We start from the raw sequence: 21,162 nt of genomic DNA, 5'->3' as shown, positions 1-21,162 counted from the left end.
CAAGGCCTTTTTACTCCTAGGCCTTATAGCTCAATTAGTCTTACAAAGGTGGATCCCAACAGTTCCTACCTGAAACCTAGGATTTGTTAGCCTTGCCTGTTAACCTTAGCATTGCACACCTGCTAATGCCCTGTGCACACTCCCCTGCCGCTCAATTCTTATTGAGAACTCAACCCAGAAACTCATGGGTGCTCTTGAACAAGAGGTGGTCAGCCAGTTTCTTCCTCTTCTGCCCCAGCCTTCTTCAACTTGAGGAATCAATATATTCCAGCTACCACCATTTCTCTGGACCTCAATGCTGTTCAACTGCAAATGAAAGCTAAGCTGTGCTGCTTGTAGAGCATAGAAGAATCCCTCCATAGTGGTCAGTGTGGATACAGAGATGGTGCTATGCATGCCCTAGTACCACTCAGGCTTAGTGTAAGATCTCTGGCTCCCTCCAGAGAGCCTGAGTTCGTGGGAATCTGGGCCAAATCTAGGTGAGCAAGCAATGGGGCCTAGCTCCTCTGTAAGCCCTGTCTATTCCCTGTCTCTTCCCTTCTCTTCCCTAGAACCTAGTGTAGGTTCTAGCTGGAACCCCTCACTGCTTAGTGACCAATCAGCAGATCCACTGACAGCAATCAAGGATACCTCTAGATTTCTTTCCAGTCATCCCCCTGCTTACTAGTCTTGGTCGGAAGGGGCCTCACTTACTTTTGGTGAAGAACATAAAGGTTTCTTTTCTTAACATTTTATTTATTTATTCATATAAGAGAGAGAGAGAGAGAGAGGCAGAGACACAGGCAGAGGGAGAAGCAGGCTCCATGCAGGGAGCCCGACGTGGGACTCGATCCCAGGTCTCCAGGATCAGGCCCTGGGCCGAAGGCGGTGCTAAACCACTGAGCCACCCAGGCTGCCCAAGAACATAGTTTTTAAATGGACTCCAGGGAAGGCATGGATGCCCTGAGGCCATTGAAAGCTGTATGAGAATTGCCCCATTTTACCCCACATGTGCTCAGCATCCTCGAAGGCATGATGAGCAAGCATACTGGCCTGGATGCAGAGCAGTGTATGTTAATATTGCCTTGCTTTGATGTCAATGTGGGAGGCAGGACCCTGGCAACAGCTCAAGAAATTTCTGGAGAGGCCCACAGTGAGCACTGCAACACCAGGCAGAGGGTGGGGGAGGAACTTCCAAATCCCATCTCACCTTCCAGAGGTTCTTCCCCAGATTCCATCCTGGCATCTCATGGCAAGGGGATAGATGACATGTTTCGATATGCGTTTGGTAAAATGGCTTTGAAGTCACCTAAAAACCTCAGCTGAGAGAAGACAAAGTATATGTTAAGAGAACAAAATAAAGGGGCCCGGTGGATGGGTTTTATTATTTTTTTTAATTTAAACTCTCTGAAGTAGAGTTGTCATAGTTACCTGCCTGTTTTTACTTGTATTTGTGAGATCTGAGGGCCATGGAATTAAAACAAACCTCCGCTGTGTGAAGCGTGTGTCTGTAATAACAAGCTCCAGGGAACACCTGGGCTGGCTCCCTGTTGCCTGTTTCATCTCCTGGATTTTTGTAGTCTCAGTGTTGCCTGGACCTGTCTGGAGGCCTCTCTGGTTAGAAAGCTGAAGCTACCTAGGCTTAATTTTGCCACACACATTCAGGATCACTGAAAACACAGGCAGATGTTATTACACACTCATAAACAAACCCCACAGGCTGCCCAGGCCTGACTTGGTTGGAGCCATGTATCTCTCCATTCCCATTCTCCATTTCTAAACAGAGAAACTCACACTGGAACATTTTATGAGCTTCATGAGGACAATGCTGTGAGTCATATTTATGAGGATGAATTCATGTTATACCACAGATAGAAAATTAAAATACATTCTTATTCACACCTTTTTTATGGCCATAGATAAGGAGTGTAGGCACCAGGCCTGGCTTTGTCCCTCAGTGGCCACCATGACCTGGATAAGCCACTGTCCTCCCTGTTGTCACAGCCTCACCTGCTAACTGAAGGAGCTCACCAACTTCAATGTCCTGCCATTGCAGGAGATAGAAGATGATTTTTTTGTGAGTTTGCCTTTGGGAAAGTGAAATCCAGAAAGGAGCCAACCCCAACTGTCCTGTAGGGTGTGCATATAAAGTCACTACCTTACAATTTGTGAGCCAGGCAGAGAATTTGAAGATTGATTCTGCAGGACACCTGCCTCTCCTTGCAGTGTTTTGGTTTTACCCAGTGATGCATGAATGCCGGTTGACATGCACCATATTCAAGCCACAGTAGCAGGTTGAATAAGTTGTATATTTGCCCAAAGTATACAATCTGTTTTTAATATATCCTCAATTAAACAGCACTGGAGGAACAATCTTTCTAAGATGATCTTGGTTCTAAGCTCCAATTCCCAACTTTTTATCTGATCTTTTTCTTGAACACCCCATGTTTTTAGTGATCCTGTCTACCAAAGGAACTGCATGTATTTAGTATAATTCATGTTTCCATTTTGATTGATTTTAGCCACACAGCTATGAGACAGATGTCTCAGGGCGAGATAATGACAACCACACCATATTCAGCTGATATATTTGATATATTTTTATTATAATGAGGAGGAATGTGAGGCAGGCATGACTCTTTTCACAAGAAATGGACGTTTTGAAATAACGAAATCCACTCATGGACCCTTAGAGGTCCAGGAACCTCTGCTATAGAACATTATTGGAAAACCAAATTGAGTTTGTTTGTCTTGGCTTATGGGAATTGACTGAGAGCTAGTAATGAAAATAGTAATTGCAGGAAGAAGTATGATGTTCATACTTTTTGCCAGTCCACTCTTATTTATTTTCTTAAAGAGTCCCTGCAATTCTCTTTCTTGATTACTCTAATCACAGTCATGAGAAGTTCTCCAATAGTTGCTGAACCAGAAATTCAGTATCACAGTGGACAAGTGTCACTTCTACTTTATTGACCTTCTGTGGGTCCCAGTGTGCCCCAAACATTCTCTTATTTCCATAGCACAAAAGGGATAGGTAGGATGGCCTTGGAGCAGACCCACAATTTGGTTCTCAAAAAAGTTTAAGTACCAAGAAAATAGAAGGTTCTAGGCCACACTATGTGGTTGGTAGGTACAGTGGGATGTTTCTAAAATTAGGTTGTTTCCCATCTTAATTAATTAATTTATTTTTAAAGATTTTATTTATTTATTCATGAGAGAGGCAGAGACATAGGCAGAGGGAGAAGCAGACTCCCCACAGGGAGTCCCTGATGTGGGACTCCATTCCAGGACCCTGGGATCATGACCTGAGCCAAAGGCAGATGTTCAACCACTGAGCCACCCAAGTGCTCCCCCATCTTAATTTATAACCTTCAGTGGCCAGAGAGGAGCCCCCACTCTTGGAGAACAGAGTAATTCTCTCTCAGGGTCATTTCAAAGTCACTGGAAATCCTAATATTTCTATTTTGACTAATTATAAGAAATCGGTATCATGGGCAGCCTGGGTGGCTCAGCGGTTTAGCGCTGCCTTCTGCCCAGGGCCTGATCCTGGAGACCCAGGATCAAGTCCCACGTCAGGCTCCCTGCATGGAGTCTGCTTCTTCCTCTGCCTGTGTCTCTGCCTCTCTCTCTCTCTTTTTTCTCTCTTTCTGGGTCTCTCATGAATGAATGAATGAATGAATGAATGAATGAATAAATAAATAAATAAATAAATAAATAAATAAATAAATAAATAGGTATCACAGGACAAAATAACTTAGCAAGGTAAACTAAACTCTTATCTTCTTGAGAATCATCCAGACCTTACTGATTTGTCATTCTAAAAACCCAATCAGACCTATATCCCAAGTAATGCAAAAGGTGTCTCCACTGTTTTTTCATTTACCTGTTGAAGGACATCTTGGTTCCTTTCACTTTTTAGTGACTGAAGCTGCTAGATACAGACTTTTGTGCAGACCTAAGTTTTCAGTGTACTTGGGTGAATACCTAAGAGTGCAATTGCTGGGCCACGTGATAAGACCATGTTTAATTTTATAAGAAAGTGCCAAAATGTCTTACAAAGTGCTGTACCATTTTGCATTCCAGCTTAGCAATCAATGAGAGTTTCTGCTACTCTGCTTCCCGGCGGGCTTTTGTTTGTTTTCTGAATGTTAGCCATTCAAATAGGTATGTAGTGGAATTGCATTGCAGTTTAAATTGGTATTTCTCTAATGACAAATGACATTGAGTACCTTTTCATGTGCTCACTTGCCACCCATAATACTTTCTTTGGTGAAGTGTCTATGTAGATTTTCTGCCCATTTGAATAGTCAAATGGTTTGTTCTCCTGTTGAATTTTAAGAGTTCTTTTTACGTTGTGGGTAAAAGTCCTTTATCAGGTATGTGATTTGCCAATATTTTCTCTCAGTCTGTGCTTATCTTACTCTTATCAATATTTTACAAAGAGCAAAGTTTTTAATATTGGTAAAATCCAATTTTTCAATTTTTTTTTCAGGGACTGTGCTTTTGTTATGTATCTAAAAACTCATCAACAAAGCTAAGGTCACATAGATTCTCTTCTATATTTTCTTCTAGAAGTTTTATAGATTTATATTTTATGCATTCAGATCCATGACTCATTTTGAATAATATTTTGTTTGAGGTATAAGATATGTGGGTAAGTTCATGTTTTTGCATATACGCATCCTTTGTTGTAGCACTATTGGTTCAAAAGGCTGTCTTTCCCCCATTCAGTTACCTTTGTGCATTTATCAAAATGTTGATAGTATTTGTGTGGGCCTATTTCTGGGCTACCAATTCTATGCAACTGATCTATATGTCTGTCTCTCTGCCAATACCATGCCATCATGGTTACTATAGCTATATAGTAAATCTTAAAATTTTGTAGTGTGGTTCCTCCAACTTTATTCTGCTTTTTTCAAAATTGTTTTAGTTATTCTTGTTCCTTTGCCTTTCCATACAAATTCAGAATCAGCTATTCTATATCTACATAAAATCCTGGGAGGGGTGCCTGGGTGGCTCAGTTGGTTAAGCATCTTGATTTCAGCTCAGATCATGACCTCAGGGTTCTGGGATCAAGCTCTACATCAGGTTCCACACTTAGAATGGAGTCTGCTTAGGATTCTCTTTCTCCCTTTCCCTTTCCCCCCTCACCCCACTTGCATGCTCTCTCTCTCTTAAAAAAGAAAAAAAAACTTTCTGGGAATCTGATAGGAAATGCATTAAACCTGTATTTTGGGGAATTAATAACTGTACTATATTGAGTCTTCCAATTCATGAACATAGTATATCCATTTATTTAGGGATTTTTTCTTTCATCAGCATTCTATATAATTTTTAGCATATAGATCCTGACCCATTTTGCTGGATTAATACCTTTGAAATTTGTCAAAACTTGCTTTATAACCCAGCATGTGGTATATTTTGAAAACTTCCCATATACCTTTGAAAAGAATATATATTCTGAAGTTGTTAGATGAATTTTTCTTTATGTGTTAATTAGGTCAGGTTTGTTCATCTTGTAGTATAAAACTTCTGCATCCCTTCTGATTGTTTGCATATTGCTGAGAGATTGAAAAGTATCCCACATAATTATAGTGCTGCTTTAGCAGCATCCCACAGATTTTGATATATCATTTTTTAATAAGTTAAAATACTTTATTAAATTTTATTCAATAAAAATATAAATAAAGCTTAATAAAATATTTTCTGATTTCCTTGGGAAAATGATCTTTCAATTATTTAGGAGTAAGTTGATGAATTTCTAAGGGATTTGGGATATTCCTATCATCTTTATTGATTTCTAGTTTATGATTAAAAAATATAATTTATATAGTTTCAGTCTTTTTATATTAGTTAAGAGTTGTTTTATGATCCAGGATATTGTATATGTTGGTGAACGTTCCTGGGTTCTTGAGGAAAAAAATGTGTATTCTATTACTGATGGGTTTAGTGCTCTGCAAAAGCCATTGAGATCCAGTTAGCTAGTGATGTGATTCAACTCTTCTGTATCCTTGCTGATTATTTTTTTTCCCGCTCATCCTATTACTATGAGAGTAGTTTGAAGCCTCCAGCTGCAGTTGTAGATTTATCTGTTTTTCCTTTCAGTTGTATCAGTTTTTGCTTTGTGTATTTTTAATTTCTACTGCTAAGTGAGTGCATGTTTACTGTTATATCTTCTCAATAAAAAAATCTTTTTATTAAAATGTTATAAAAAAAATAAAATAAAAAATAAAATGTTATGTCCCTATTTGTCCTTGGCAAATTTTTTGTTCTGAAGTCTTCTTTGCCTGATATTAATGTAGCCACTTGAGCTTTCTTTTGATTCATGTTTGTATGGTATATATGTTTGTATGGTATACATGTTTTCATCCTTTTACTTTTAACCAACCTGTCTTACTCTATTTGAATTAAGATTCTTGTAGACAGTATATAGTTGGGTCAATTTTTTTGTCATGTTGAAAAATCTGTTTAATTTGCTGAATTTGGATCATTTACATTTAATGTAATTCTTGTGTTAGGTTATAGTCTACCTTTTTATTTAGGTTTATCCCCTTTGTTTTCATTTTCTTGCTTGTATCTCTACTGACTTATTTAACATTTTTTATGAGTACAGTTTGTCTATAGTAATTTTTACTAAGTTTTTTTTTTTTATAGGGATTCCTATTAGGATTATAAAAGACTTTACTTTTGGAGCACTTGAGTGGCTCAGGCAGTTGGTTGTCTGCCTTCTGCTCAGGTCATGATCCCGGGGTCCTGGGATTGAGCTGCATGTCAGGCTCCCTGCTCAACAAGGAGTCTGATTCTCCCTCTCCCTATGCCCCTCCTCTTCAGTGCTTGTGTGCTTGCTCTCTTTCTCTCTCTCTTTCTCTCAAATGAGATCTTAAAAAAGATAAAAGACTTTGCTTTTCATAATCTACTTATAATCGGTATTTTACAATTTCAATTACAATATAGAAACCTTACCACCTTATAAGTTCCTCTGCTCTTCCCCCAGTTCCAGTTCTCTTTTATCTACATGTGTTTAAAACCCCATCAGACAGTATTATATGTTTGCTTTTCTACCATCAAATGTATTTTAAAGAAAGGGAATAGTATGTTATGTTTACCCAGATATTTACCATTTCTGTTGCTCTTCCTTCATTCCTAATAGTCCAGGTTTCCTTCTGGTGTTATTTCCTTTCTTTATGAAGAGTTTTTTTTTTTTTTAAGTTTATTTTGTATTTTTAAGTAATCTCTACCCCAATGTGGGGCTCAAACTCATGATTCTGAGATCAAGAGTTGCATGCTCTTCCAACTGACTCATCCAGGTGCTCCTGAAGAGTTTCCTTTAGTAATTCTTTTAGGGAAATTCTGCTTCTATTGGTTTTCCTTCATCTGAGAATGTCTTTATTTCACCTAAATTCCTGAATTAAATTTTTGCTAGAATAAAATGCTAGTTTGATATTCTTTTAGCACTTTAAAAGTGTGTCACTCTCTTCTGGCCTCAATATGATAAGAAAATCACAATAATTCAAATCAGTGTTCCCCTATACATAACTTGTATTGTCTTTTCTTTTTCCCTGCATCCACAATTCTTTTTTGTCCTGAGCAAATTTGATTATGATGTATTTGGATATGGATTCTTTGGGTTTATCTTGTTTGAGTCTCTCTCACTTTTTTGAATCTATAGATTTATATCTTTCATCACACTTGGAATAGTTTTAACTATGATTTTTTCAATACTTTTTATCCATTCATGCTCTGCCCTCTCATTCTGGAACTCCAGTGATACAGACCTTTTGTTATTGTCCTACAGGTCCCTGAGGCTCTATTTGTGTTTTCAAACTTTTTCTTTGGTTGCTCAGATTGGATCATTTCTATTGATCTACCTTCAAGTTCACTTCTTCTTTCCATTACACTAATGAATCCATTTGGCATGGTTTTTAAAATTTGGGGGTTATATTTTTAGTTCTAAATTTTCATTGGTCCTCCTTTATAACTTCTAATTTTTCACATCCTATTCTAATACTTGGTTCTATTCTATTCTATTTTATTTTATTTTTTTTAAAGATTTTATTTATTCATGAGAAACACACACACACAGAGAGAGAGAGAGAGAGAGAGAGAGAGAGGCAGAGACATAGGCAGTGGGAGAAGCAGGCTCCATGCAGGGAGCCTGATATGGGACTCGATCCCAGGACTCCAGTATCACACTCTGAGCCAAAGGCAGAGGCTCAACTGCTGAGCCACCCAGGCGTCTCTTGATTCTATTTTAATACCCCTCTCCTCTAATACTTGTTTTAAGAGTGTTGCATTACATTTTAATACTTGTTTCAAGAGCATTAGTGATTGCTTGTATAAGCATTTTTACAAGACTTTAAAGTCTTTGTCAGATAATTCCAACATCTGTGTCATCTTGTTGTTTATTGTCATTTATGGTCTATGCTGAGCAATGTTGGATTTTATCTTGGTTACTTTAAATATTATATTATGAGACACTGTGCCTAATTGAAACCCCACAGAGAATATTGATACTTCTATTTGAACAAGTAATTATGTTGGTTATGATCAGGATGCAGGTTGGAATAGTAATTTCAGTGTCCTGTCAGTTTCTAAGCATTTGCAATGCTATTTGGGTCTATCTTGTGTGTCCATCCTCTAGATGTCAGTCGGGGATGTGGACAGAGGTTTATTAGCTCAGTTCCCTAAGTTTTTGGTATGCCATTTGGATCAGTTCCATGCATACACAGGTTGAGGGGGAGCCTAGGAATTTATAAACAATTTTATGTGGTTTCTCAAGCTCTTCTGATCTGTTATCTCCCCAATGTTTTCCTGGTTTCTTGCATCTCCCATTTTCTGTCTGGCCATAAACTGCTCACTTCCACAACTGCCATGTCTGGGCCAAACATTGGTGAGAACAGAGCAGGTGGGAGGGGGGTAGTTTTGGGCTGGGCTCCTGTGCTGGCTGCTGTTGCTGCTGCCACCACAGAATTGCCTGGGGCCTGGGACAAGAAAATTGAGAAAAAGGGTGGGGGGGTTACCTAGAAGATATTATCTGCTCTCTGTGAGCTTTTGGGAGTTTCCTTTCCCATTTCTCAAGCCTGGTTTCTCCTGGAGCTCTCTCTTCTGCCCCACAGTGTTGACTTCAAGCCAAGCTATTCTGGGTTCACCACCAATTTACTGGTGCTTTGAATCTGGTGCCTTTCCCCTGTCTGCCTGTTGCTATTCACTTTTCAGTATTCTTAAATAGCTGTGCTGTGCATTCTGTTCAGGTTTTATAACTGCATTTAGAGGGAAAGGGTAGCATGTGTTTTCTCTGTCTTACCTAGAACTGAAATCTTTGATTGATATTAAAATATTTATTTTCTAATTAACTCATCTTTATATACAGCAACTTATATACAATAACTGATGTTTCAATTGAGTTCTGTTAAGGGGAGCCTCGGTGGCTTGGTTGGGGATCTGACTCTTAGTGTTGGTTCAGGTGGTGATCTCAGGGTCATTGAGATGGAACCCCAAGAGGAGTTCTCACTCAGTGGGGAGTCTGCCAGAGATTCTCTCCTTTTGCCCTTCTTCCTACTCATACACACTTTCGCTCTTTCCCTATCTCTAAATAAATCTTTTTTAAAAATAAAAATAAAATAGAGTTAAGTGGCCAAAGCACATAGTTTTCAATGACTTCTTTTGGCTTCATTTATGGCTACAGACATCAGCTGCACATGATGCTGTTTTCATCTCTTCCTTTGATCACCTCATTCTCACAGTAGTTTTCTATTTGCACCTTCTAACTTGCCTTGTGAGCAAATGTAGTCTTGTTATTTCTTTGCAAGTTGTGGGGTAATTGCCTCGGAGCACAGCCTCTACACACAATCCCATGATAGGGCTGCTAAGGGCAGTGATTCTGGACATAGCTCAACCAAGCTGTATGTGGAACAGTTTTGAGAAAAATCAGGTGGGAATCCTCTCTGAAGACCACTGTAGTGTACATTTGTGCTTACTTCAGACATAATTGAACTACAGCTGACGTTTTCAAATAGCAGCCTTTGAACTCATCAAGTTGGGTGTAATTTCAGAACAAATTTACATGCAGCTCTTTTAAGATGCAAATCTTTGCAGAAATCACACCTGATGCAGTTGAGCTGGCAGCTGGTCGCTGGCACACTCAGAAGGTAGGATAGGATCTCAGTGGAGGTGCAAATTCACTCACATGTAATTTAGAGTCTGCACTAAGGTCTTTTTACCCCCCATGACCTTTCTATCACCACAAGTGATTAAGAAATGTTCGCCCTATTCTTGAGAACCTGGGAGATGATAATCCAACCCTGGCCGCTATGATCAAATGGAAAGACAGAGAACACTTGAATGGTGGGGCAGCAGCTGAGGCCAGTCTGGTTCCAGCTTCATGTGGGGTTAGGATCAGGCTCCACATGTACCTCTCTTGTGGCTCCTTAATCTTGCCAAGCCACTATTACCTTATCATCTATAAAGCATGCTACATACTTACCTTGCAAGGTGAATAAATAAAAAGAATAGATGAGGCAATTGACAGGAGGCTGCAGTGCCTTCTGAAAGGTAAAGTGCCATGCAAACGTTTATTATAAAGTATTTTTTTAATAATGAAGACAAAAATAGGACACAAAGGTTGAATTAAGAGGAGCAAGTCTGGGACACCTGGGTGGCTCAATGGTTGTGCGCCTGCCTTTGGCTCAGGGCGTGATCCCAGGGTCCTGGGATCGAGTCCCGCTTCAGGCTCCCTGCATGGAGCCTGCTTCTCCCTCTGCCTGTGTGTCTGCCTCTCTCTGTGTCTCTCATGAATAAATAAATAAAATTTTAAAAAAAGAAAAAGAGGAACAAGTATAATACTAGGATCAAAGTTCATTCTTAAGGCCTTCTCTCCTTGCCTCACAGACATGGACTTTTATGGAGGGGTTTATGAGGAGGTCTCCAGAAGCCGGGATTGGATCCTCTCCCATTCAGGCCTTTCCAGCCCTGAGAGTGTATGATTCAGCTCATAGGCGCTACAGAGTCAGAGATTCTCATGTTGTTCCTGTTCCTCCCAGGACTGTGGCAATGAGCAAGGGCCTACCCCCAGGGTACTCTGGAAGGGGTTTGGTTATCAGTGTTTCTTTCCTCAGGCCCCCCAGGTCTCCACGCATCCAGAACTGTGATTCTTTTTTCCATATGAGGTTGCATTGGCCTCAGGGCCCCAAGGAGTCCTGGCTCTAACAACTGAATAAGTTCATTCGCCATCATTTGTTCTAACTCAGAAGTTCAAGCTTTCAGAACGCAAATCCTCCTCAGGGACCCACCAGAGGCACCCCACCCTGAACTCATGCTTACTCCCCAGGGGCCATACTGTCTGCCTCTAATGCTCTGGTCAGCAGTGCCCTGGAGGGATGGGTCTCGGGGTATCCCCCCTAATGCCACGGTAGCCTGAGACTCGGGGTACCCTTCCAATGGGGCCTGAGTCAGGGATGGGCCATCCAACCACTTTCTTCTCCCTCCCTTGCAGGTCACATCCAATGAGAAGCACCTGGAGAGTCTCAAGGATGCAGGCAGCCTCCTGCGGGCTCTGGAGTGGCTTGCCCCGGCTGGAGGGTAAGTAGGCTCAGGAGGGGCAGTGCAGTCTACTGGGCTCAGCAAACACTCAAGCATTTCTCATAAAGAAGGCCACCCTGCACGCGCACAGCCTCATCACCACCTCATCGCGGAGGTTTGGGCAGGGCTGCGCCCCGGATGGACAGCTCAGCGTGCTCTACAAGCACCGGGCCGTCTTATTTGGCCACGTCTGCAGGGAAAACTTGGAAGCTGCAGAACAGACTGTGTGTCCCCAGAAGCTGACACTGTGCAGTTAGGTCAGCCTCCTAGTCCTCTGCTCTATGCTCCGTATGTGCAATGTAGGGAAGTGAGCTCCACAGTCTGGGCTGCCCAGTCACCCAGGCTTGTGTCACACGCTGTAAAGGTACGAACTGCTAGGTGGGCATCCCCACAGTGATGCTGATGCTCGGTGAAATTAGGGCCACAGGGAAGGGTCATCCCATGACACCCTCCCCCCCCCCCCACACACACACGCTCTGAGCTTGAGAGGTGGTGACAGGTGGGGGGTAGGGCTTACACATTGTTATACTCTTATCTGAACTGTTAATGCCAAATGACCAAAGAAAAATGATCTGGGTTAAGAAGGTTGCCACCCTTTTGGTCAGATGGTGCTGTACTGTACATGGGCTCACTGTGTGTGACAGTGCCAGAGCCGGCCTGCGGTCGGGCCATTGTCCCAAGATGAGGGAGCCTGTGGGGGCCACAGCCCCCCTGAGCTTCAGCTGCTCTCTCAGTCCTGGGGAGAAGAAGGACCCATCTTGTAAGGGGTTCCCGGCCTTCACTGGGTGCACAAGACATGGAATGGGTGCTAGCGTTTCCTGGTGGTTTGTTTTCAGAACCGCAGGGTTTTCTGAGTTCTGCAACCTGGTGTTTTGGGTTCAGTGTTCATCTGAAGAAAAAATATGTAGCTGGGACATTGCTGGAAGTCTGTGGAGACGGGGTGCCATTAGACTACCCCAGTGCCTCTCAAGTGTAAGCCAGAGAGGTAGGCTCTCTGTGTTTTCTGTGAGGTGCATGGGGAAGAACAGGCCGGCTGTCACAGGGGACGGGCCCTCCTCACCCTGCTGGTCCCCGTGGTTTAAGGCGTGGACAGTGACTCCCTAGGCTGGGCCGCGGGCCTCCGGCTGCACTGCTGTGAGGAGCATGCACCATCTGTCCCCAGGGACTGGACTTGTGCGTGAAGCCCCTCTGAGCAGGTGTGCCAGAGAGGGCACAGGAGAGCCCCCAGCACACAGGAGTTGAGCATAGAGCACCCAAACCCCTTCCTCTGCAGTGCCTGGCTTTGTGGGAGCCCTCATCCAGCAGGGGCCTCCATCTGCCTTAGGCCGAAGCCGGCACCTAATGGAGCTGGACCCAGACTGGGACCAAATGTGTCAAAACATGGCTCGGGCTCCACAGCGCTGGTAGCCTCTCCTGCAGCCCCGCTCAGCACCCCCGCGGTGAAAGGTCTACGCCGGGCAGACCTGGCCTGGGGAGGGTGCTGCTATGAAGTGGTCTTGTTTGGGCTTTATTCAGAGGTCTGAAGACCTCTGCTCCAATGTGGCTCTGCCAGGGGTCGGCGTACCCTCCTGTCCCTGGGGCCTCTGGGCTGCCCTGTTGCAGGTGGGCAGCAGGACTCCACCAGCTTAGCTTTGACGCATCTGGGATCCGGCTGAGTTCAAACACACTCTTGCCAGCCCTTGGGCCCTCTGATGTGCAGAGCAGGAATGCACGGCACCATCTCTCAACCACAGCCCCGTCCACTGCGACCCGCCTCCTACGCAGCACCCCCACCCCGGGTTATTTGGCAACAGCCCTGTTTCTGTGTAGTCAAGTGTGCCGTGAGCTAATTTTATACTTCAGGGCAGTGCTTTATGTCCCTCTTTTCCTTGCTAACAGTTGTTAAGGCACAGGTTTAAATGTGTCTCAGTTTGTTCCAGTAACAAATTTTCCATTTTAAGCTCTTATTTGGGCATCCACACCTGTAAGAGTAAGAAACCCAAAGCCTTCCGGCTCACTGGCCAGGAAGTGGCAGTATGGAGCAGGGAGAGCCACCAGCTGACGCAGGCCTGGCATCACGGCCCTGACACCCAAGTCAGCCGCAGGCCGGCTCTGGGCAGGCCTGTTGCAGGACCTGGGCTCAGCACGTCAGGCTGCCATCTGACCTCTGACTCGCCCGTAGAGCTCAGCATCAGCGTACCTGGCCAAAGTGGCTCTGATGATTGGGGCCCAGGAGCTCAGGCCTAGTTTAGGGGTGCCAGCATGGCCAGCTCTGAGCCCCCCTGGGACCGTGGGCCAACTGAGGTCCCAGAGCCTGAGTATCCTGTTTCTGCACCTCAAGATGATGAAGGGGCAGTTTTACGAAGTAGCTGGTCCATCAGATACTCAGGTACAAGAAGTCCAGCCTCTTTGAAACAGGGGGCATTTTGGCCTGGAGATGGCTAAGGTGTTTCTATTTTGGTTTTTCTCACAGTTCGTCTGCTGACAGTGTGGTGGCTTCCCTGGCCCTGGAAATCCTGCAAGCTGTTGGACACTAGGCAAGAAGGCACTTAGCACAAGCCTGCTCTGCAGCAAGCCCTCGGCTACACGGTGTCACCGCATACGTCACCACTGTAGCTCTATCTGGACCTAATAAAGTCAGCTAAACCCAGAACCTTCTGGCCGAGGTGTTCTAACTCTGGGCCCTAGGAAACCCACTCAGAATGGAGTGGATGCTTCATTCCTGCAGGATGCATCTGGGAACCATGGGTCTGCTGGCTGTTCTGAGAATGTTCTTTCCCTGTGTGTGCCAGGTAGAAAGCCTGTCTGCTAATCACGTAGATGAGAAGCCACAGTCCTCAGCCTGTGGCATCTGTGAGCAGCTCTCTCCTCCAAAGAAGATTTAATAGACAGGAGTAGGCATGAATGTTCAACTAGCCGCAGCTCCAGAGCAAGCTTTTGGAAACTGGTTTTAGCCTCGTCTTCCTCTCACTTCTACCTCTGGTTTTTCTTCATTTCAGGGACAAACTGATTCCAAGAATCCTGGGGAGGGCTGGGCAAGGCTCCACCAACAGGCAAATGGTGCAGTTTGCCTAAAGGATGCAAAATGCTTGAGGAACCCTGGCCTCTGGGAAGGTCTGCCCATCTAAAGGGCGGGGGGCGGGGGCTTCTACTTTGACGCCAAGTCCTACTGATTACCCCCTTAAATCCTTATAACCTTTCCAGTTTCTTCCTATGTTCCCTCACATGCCCTTAAACCTCCTACATGAAAACATTTGGTGGACATTGCAGAAAGGTGCTGGGAATGTGGTACTGAGGAAGGCTTACTCTTGAATCTGGACTGCGTCCTGGGCAGCTTGGACCACATGAGCAAGTCCAGGCCCTTCCTCAGCCTCTCTGGGGCCCATGTCCCATCCGTGAAGTCAAAGGGCAAGTCTAGACTAGATCAATAGCTGCCGCCCCCTCCCAGCTCCCATGCTCTGTGCCTTTTAGAAAGAGGGGATTTGCCCCACTACCAGACACTGTCCCCAGCCCAGAGAAGCACAAGTGGGCACACAGGTGGCCTTGTCTAATTGCATCACGAGAAGCTGGTCACACTGTCACCAACAGCCCCAGTGATCTGGGTAGTTTGCCAGCTTCCATGTGGCTTAGTCATGAAAACAGCAGCTCTCTGCCCAACTCCATCAAGAACATATGTCTGTTACCTTATTTACTCGTCACCACAACCTACAAAGCAGGTCGCCTTAGCTTTGATTCCTGAGAGAAAACAGGCTCAGAGGAGGCAGACCGCTTGCCCAAGGCCACAGAGTCTGGTTGAACTGAAAGACCCCAACTCCATAACCTGTGTGTGTCCCTCAGTGGGGTAGCCAGAGCTTGAGCTGTGAGCAGGTAGGTAGCAAGAGTGGCCCAGCCGGAAGCAGGCAGTCTCCTTCCACCTCTCCCAGCCTACTCACTGCCAGTGGTGAGGAGGCTCCAGGCCAAGTCCTGTTGGGGGATGTGCCCCACCTCAGCCTGTGTACCCATGTGGCCCCTGGCCCCACTGATTTTGCTTGAACTCCTGGGGGGTGGGGGGCTGAGCAGCAAGAGGCCCGGCCCTTGGCTCCAGTCACCTTGCCTGCTGGGTCCAGGGACAGACATATGTCTCCCTATTTTCCTAGGAAATAAATCTGTTCTCTCCTGTCCTTCAGTTCTTGGGTGAACTGCTCTGGAATTCCATGCCTGGTCTTCCCAGAAGGTATTTCAGAGCACTGAAGATTCTTCTTTACCTTTTTTAGCTGAGCAGGAAAGAGTCTTTGCTATTTGAGGGAAAACGAGAAAATCTTAACATTCCAGAATGGTTTTGTTGAGTGGACCATTCTTGGCCTTAAGTCCCGCTACATTGCCTTTTTCAGGAAAGATGTATCTGAGTGGGCAAAGGGCAAGCAGGCCTAGAGTGCACAGCCCACGGTGCTGGAGCTCTGAGGCAAGCCTGTGCCAAGCTTCACACTGGTGGGAGGTTGGCATCCTGGAGTTAGATCCTTTTGATTATTCTCCTAAACGTGCCATGTGGAAAGCAGCACCCATGGTCCCACTGAGCTCAGGCACAGGACACGTGAACAGGCTTGGCTGGGTGAGCAGGAGGTGGCCTAACCCTTCCTCGCCCTCCCCGTGTGAGGCCCAGACCCTCACATTTGGCTTCCCAGGCTGGCTCCAGTTCTAAGAGAAAGCTGGCCCTGGGCTCCTGGCCCATTAGAGCTCTTGGAATTCTGGCAGTGGCAAGGGGCCCAGAACGACACCCACTGGCCCTCATTCCCCCTACCTTCATGGTTCAGCTATTTGCTCTTTAATTGGCTACAACCATGGGTCAAGCCTCTCCAGACATGATGTCACATGTTGCAGAGGTAGGACGCCAGAGGGTAAATTAGGGAGGAGACCAGGCAAATGGCCGCACAGAACTCTCTTTCCCTCCATTAACACCAGGCCCAAAGCTTCAAGACCTCCCATCCTTACAGCCTGAGAGCAGGTGCCCAGAGGAGGGGTCTGTCCCTCTGAAGAGCCACACTGCAGCCACAGGTGTCCTGAGAGGAGGGAACAATCATCAGGGCAACTAAGGCTATGGTTTTGTAGGTCGCAGCAACAGAATTTGCTCTTACCGTTGTTTTCATCTAGCTCTTCCTGGTTCCCACAGTACCCCAAGGCTTTTCAGATGACCTCACGAGGTTCTCAGGTCAGTTCTGTGACCACAGACAGGTTTATCCCTGTGACACAGCTCAGGAAGGGGAAACTCTGGGGGCTACTAAAGCTCTTGGCCAAGGAGAGAGGGGAACTGGGTCTCTCCTATCTCGGCTTGAAGATCCACTTTTCTCCCCCACCCTCACCCCCACTCCCCGTGACAGAAAAAAACAGTGGCAAAATCTATGGATATATGCAGGAGCTGAGATAGGAGCTCCAGGAAGGAACTGGGAGGGATGTGGGGCAAGGACAAGTTCACCCAAAGTTCAGGAGGCCCTGAAAACCTCATACTTCAGTGGGGCTGAGGAAGGAATACAGATGTCACAGCCTCAAATGAGGACCAGGGAAGTATGGAGTCCTGAAGTGACCGTCTCAGGCCCTTCCATACAGGTGATAGAGGTGGCCTGTCACTTGCCCCTAGCTTACTTTTTGGGGTGGGGAGGGCAAAGGGACCCCCTCCCCCCCTCAGCCTGCCCACAGAGGAGGAACAAGCAGCATGATCCTCTTGGCCTTGCCTCTCAACTCTGCAACTGCAGCTGGTGGGGGAATTCACTCAAGGTAAGGCCATCTTAAATTCTAAGAGGACAGAACAATGGCCATCAACAGGGCACTCTCAGCACTTTATAAACCAAGCAGCATGATTCAGACCTGTTTTTATTACAGAAATCAAAACAAAAATTAAAAAGCATTTTTATCTTAAGATCTTTCACCGTCAAGGATTCAAATAACCAGATTGAAGCCTCAAGTCTAGAACATCTGTTCCAACACAGAAGAGCTTCTTTCTTCAGCTAAGTGGTGGACACTGTAATGGGATCAATTGTCAGGTGCCCCCTGTCCTCAGGTAACCACTACTCTGATTTCTGTAGCAGCTTGCTTTTGTTTTTACCATCCATGGGTGATGTCCTCCAGCTTGTCCTTTAATTTAATCAACGAAGTCCTACAGCACGCATTTATGACTTGCTTTTGGTCAGTATTATGTTTGCAGGATCCACACTCTGCTGTGTGAAGCTGTAGTTCTCTACTGCAGGACAGCCATTCTCTTGTATGAACACAGCAATTATTGGACACCTGGGCAGTCGTGCAGTGCTCTCCCAAGCCACAATAATGGAGTTTGAGGCAAAAGAAAAATCATTAATACTGATCCTACTTGTCTTTAAAATCTTGGTATTTTGCGGGTTATGGATTTTTTTCCCCCTGCATTTTGTTTTTCCAAACGGTCACCAATTTTTCCTTTACTAAAAAGCCCCTTTTCACACTGACCTCCAGTATGACCTCTAAAGTACTATGTTCACATCTTCCATTCTCCCCTTATTCCATATTTGCCTCTGTACCAACCAATGTTAACTACTTCTACACTCCTAGTTAGGCAGTGTCCACTGGTAGAGCAAGCCTTGCCCTCTCCTTTTTCTCAAATATCTTGGCCTTTGTATTATGGAATACTTGCAGAATCACCTTGTTGAATCAGATGAACTTTACTTTTTTTTTTTTTTAAAGATTTTATTTATTTATTCATAGACACAGAGAGAGGGAGAAGCAGGCTCCATGCAGGGAGCCCGATGTGGGACTCGATCCTGGGTCACCAGGATCACACCCCAGGCTGCAGGCGGCGCCAAACCGCTGCGCCACCGGGGCTGCCCTGAACTTTACATTCTTTTTTTTTTTTTTAAATAAATTAATTTTTTATTGGTGTTCAATTTACCAACATACAGAATAACACCTAGTGCTTATCCCGTCAAGTGCCCCCCTCAGTGCCCGTCACCCATTCACCCCCACTGCCCCGCCCTCCTTCCCTTCTACCATCCCTAGTTCCTTTCCCAGAGTTAGGAGTCTTTATGTTCTGTCTCCCTTTCTGATATTTCCCACACATTTCTTCTCCCTTCCCTTCTATTCCCTTTCACTATTATTTATATTCCCCAAATGAATGAGAACATACACTGTTTGTCCTTCTCCGATTGACTTACTTCACTCAGCATAATACCCTCCAGTTCCATCCACGTTGAAGCAAATGGTGGGTATTTGTCATTTCTAATGAACTTTACATTCTTAAGTGGAATTTCAAAACTATAAAGAATTTAAGGCAAAGCTCTGAAATGTTTTCTGATTTTATGAAGTTCTTTAAGTGAAACGCCATGCTGGGGTACCTTATATGAAGTGAAGCTTCTGGTGATGCTGGCATGGTTCTGTCATGCACTGGAAGGAACCTAACAACCACTTCACCAGGTACAGGGTCTCGTCTCCAATCCCAATTACACTTTAGACCACAGGTGCTTTCATAGAACTTCAACCAAAAGGAAGTGAACATGTTTATCTAATAGTCATGATCTTAATCAAACAGTAATGCCTGGTAACTCAAACTGCTCCCCCCTAAGCACAAAACACTGTCACTTTCTAAAGACCAAAACACAAGTCACAACAGGTCTACTGACTCTGTCCTTAGGGATGAACTAAGCTTGTCAGATCTAGCACCAGGATGACAGGATTATCTGGCAGACAGGTAGAAGAAGGCTCATTCTGGTCTCTGATTATGTTCAAGATAAACATCACTTAAACCATCTTCGTTTTCAGTTCCAAGTGAAGCTGAAGGAATTCCCCTCTCCAAATAAGTCACATTTATGTGAAGGTGCTTGAAATCCAAATCCAGGTAGTTATAATTCTTCATTATTACCTTAATGGAAAGGTACCTTCTGATGGTGTCTGAAGTGGGGGAAGCCTATCTGGCTTTCAGCTGGGTTCTACGTAGCCCAAAGACCACATTACATGCCTCTGAATTGAGGTTTCTGGTGCAATTTAACCCAGGGCTCACTGTTAAAGTTGGCAAACAATCCCATCTAGAGGTAAGGGGCTCTCTCTCATTACAACTTCAACTTTTTCACTCTGTGTGTTTTCCTCAGGATAAAGCTGAATAAATGAAGTATCCTCACAAACCATTTAATGAAAAGGAGAAAAAGGTGACACAATCGAATGAATTAAAAGTTTAATTCTGAACCATTTTTATAACCGCATTTTCTCTTGAAGCATTGTATCACAGCAGGTTACAACAACTTTGGGATAAAAGGCAAATGGTAAACTGTCCAAAACAAGGTTCCAAATAACACCTCTTACTGATTTACCCTACCCATACATATCCCAAATAAAGTTTTTGATCAAAAACATGAAATAGATCCACCTGCTTATTTTAAGCATATTAAAAAGGAAACTAATTGGACCATTTCTATTTGTCTATTTTATACAAAAAGGCTACACAATGTTACACTTTATTCAGATTACAATTAGAGTGATTATGAATTAGTGTTCTACACCATTACTCAATTCTTAAAAATTAGAAATTGCTGTAGCAGTATTCACTATAACTTAACACTACGAGAGACTTAAAAAACTAACAGTTACTGCAAAAAAATTAAAGAGCTACTTCAAAGCAAGCAAAGTCAGTACCATTACAGATATTTAAAAAAAAATTTAACAAGCAAGGCTAGAGTTTGATAAATTCCATATCCTGTGATCCATTCTTGTGCATTCTTCACTTCTTGAGTCACTCCCAAAATCCATTTGTATTGTTACTCCTCGACCAAAAAGGACCAGAACAAAAAGTTTACTTCAATTGTTCCCATAGGAAACTCAGCTTGGTTAGTGTGTCAGGCACTTTCTGAGATACCAGCCCACCCCTCGAGCCCTCTCAGCAACTCTACAGGCCAATCACAATGCAAGTTCAGACAATACAGCTGTATAAAGAGAGAAAGGCTGCTATTAATGTTTAAAACAGCAAATGTTACTCATTTGAGTATTAAGTTGCAAAAGCTGTGGCAAAAAACATTAAAGTTAATAACTTCCACACATGACCACTTAACAACCAGAAATCTGAGAACATTCAAATGTTCTAAGACATCTCCTTTCAAAGTACGTATCTGTTTTGGTGGCAGATTTACAAATAGGCCTAAACCACTCCCACCCTACCAACCAAGTCTCTCTGAAGTTCTGTAGGCAGAGTAAAAGTATTTTACCCAAACTGGCTTTTTTAAACTTCTTACCTAAAGGATGATTTACAGGTCAGTATCAAACCAGGCCAGCTGATTGCTGTCGCCTGGAGGCAGCCCATCCATGAGGTCCTGGGCATGCCCCAGATCTGGCAGCCCATCAACTGGATAGTCAGCACCAGGGTGGTGGCCACCCATCTCATGCTCCATCATGGGGTCCATACCCAAGGCATCCTGGCCATATCCACCAGAGTGAAAAGAACGATAGCTGGGATCTAGAAGAGTCGGGGTGGCAACAAAAGGGTCAAAGGACAGAGGGAAAGAAGAGAAAGACATATAAAGTTACCACTGAGGTGTGGGCCCTCAACGGCAGTGAACTTGTCTCAGAAAGCAGGCCTTTCTAGCCTTCTTCAACCAAGTCATTACTCAGTGCCAGGCCACCCATGAGGCTATACAAAGTCTGTTT

General features: G+C 44.3%; 2 protein-coding genes across 16 annotated transcripts in view; one reads left to right on the top strand and one right to left on the bottom strand.

The window, feature by feature from the left end:
- The window catches only part of ULK4 (unc-51 like kinase 4), a 589,543-nt gene extending 575,355 nt beyond the window's left edge, over positions 1-14,188 (top strand). For both annotated transcript variants that reach the window (XM_026000954.2, XM_072726539.1), the window contains exons 36-37: positions 11,471-11,556; positions 14,009-14,188. In XM_026000954.2, the coding sequence (XP_025856739.1) occupies positions 11,471-11,556; positions 14,009-14,072 (150 nt within the window). In that variant the 3' untranslated portion in view covers positions 14,073-14,188. The remainder of the gene's footprint in view (positions 1-11,470; positions 11,557-14,008) is intronic.
- Positions 14,189-19,684: 5,496 nt separating this feature from the next.
- The window catches only part of CTNNB1 (catenin beta 1), a 40,669-nt gene continuing 39,191 nt past the window's right edge, over positions 19,685-21,162 (bottom strand). For 5 of the 14 annotated variants that reach the window (XM_072726546.1, XM_072726547.1, XM_072726554.1 and 2 more), the window contains 2 exons: positions 20,751-20,971; positions 19,685-20,285 (listed from right to left, as the gene is read on the bottom strand). In XM_072726546.1, coding sequence (XP_072582647.1) covers positions 20,763-20,971 — 209 coding nt within the window. In that variant the 3' untranslated portion in view covers positions 19,685-20,285; positions 20,751-20,762. Of the gene's footprint in view, positions 20,972-21,162 lie in introns of all 14 variants that reach the window. The other 9 variants (XM_072726540.1, XM_072726549.1, XM_072726550.1 and 6 more) reach the window with 2 other exon arrangements.

This window comes from Vulpes vulpes, chromosome 11 (genome assembly GCF_048418805.1).
Source record: "Vulpes vulpes isolate BD-2025 chromosome 11, VulVul3, whole genome shotgun sequence".
Classification (NCBI taxonomy): domain Eukaryota; kingdom Metazoa; phylum Chordata; class Mammalia; order Carnivora; family Canidae; genus Vulpes; species Vulpes vulpes.
The sequence above is the reverse complement of the archived record's forward strand: the minus strand, read 5'-3'. Positions and strand labels throughout refer to the sequence as shown.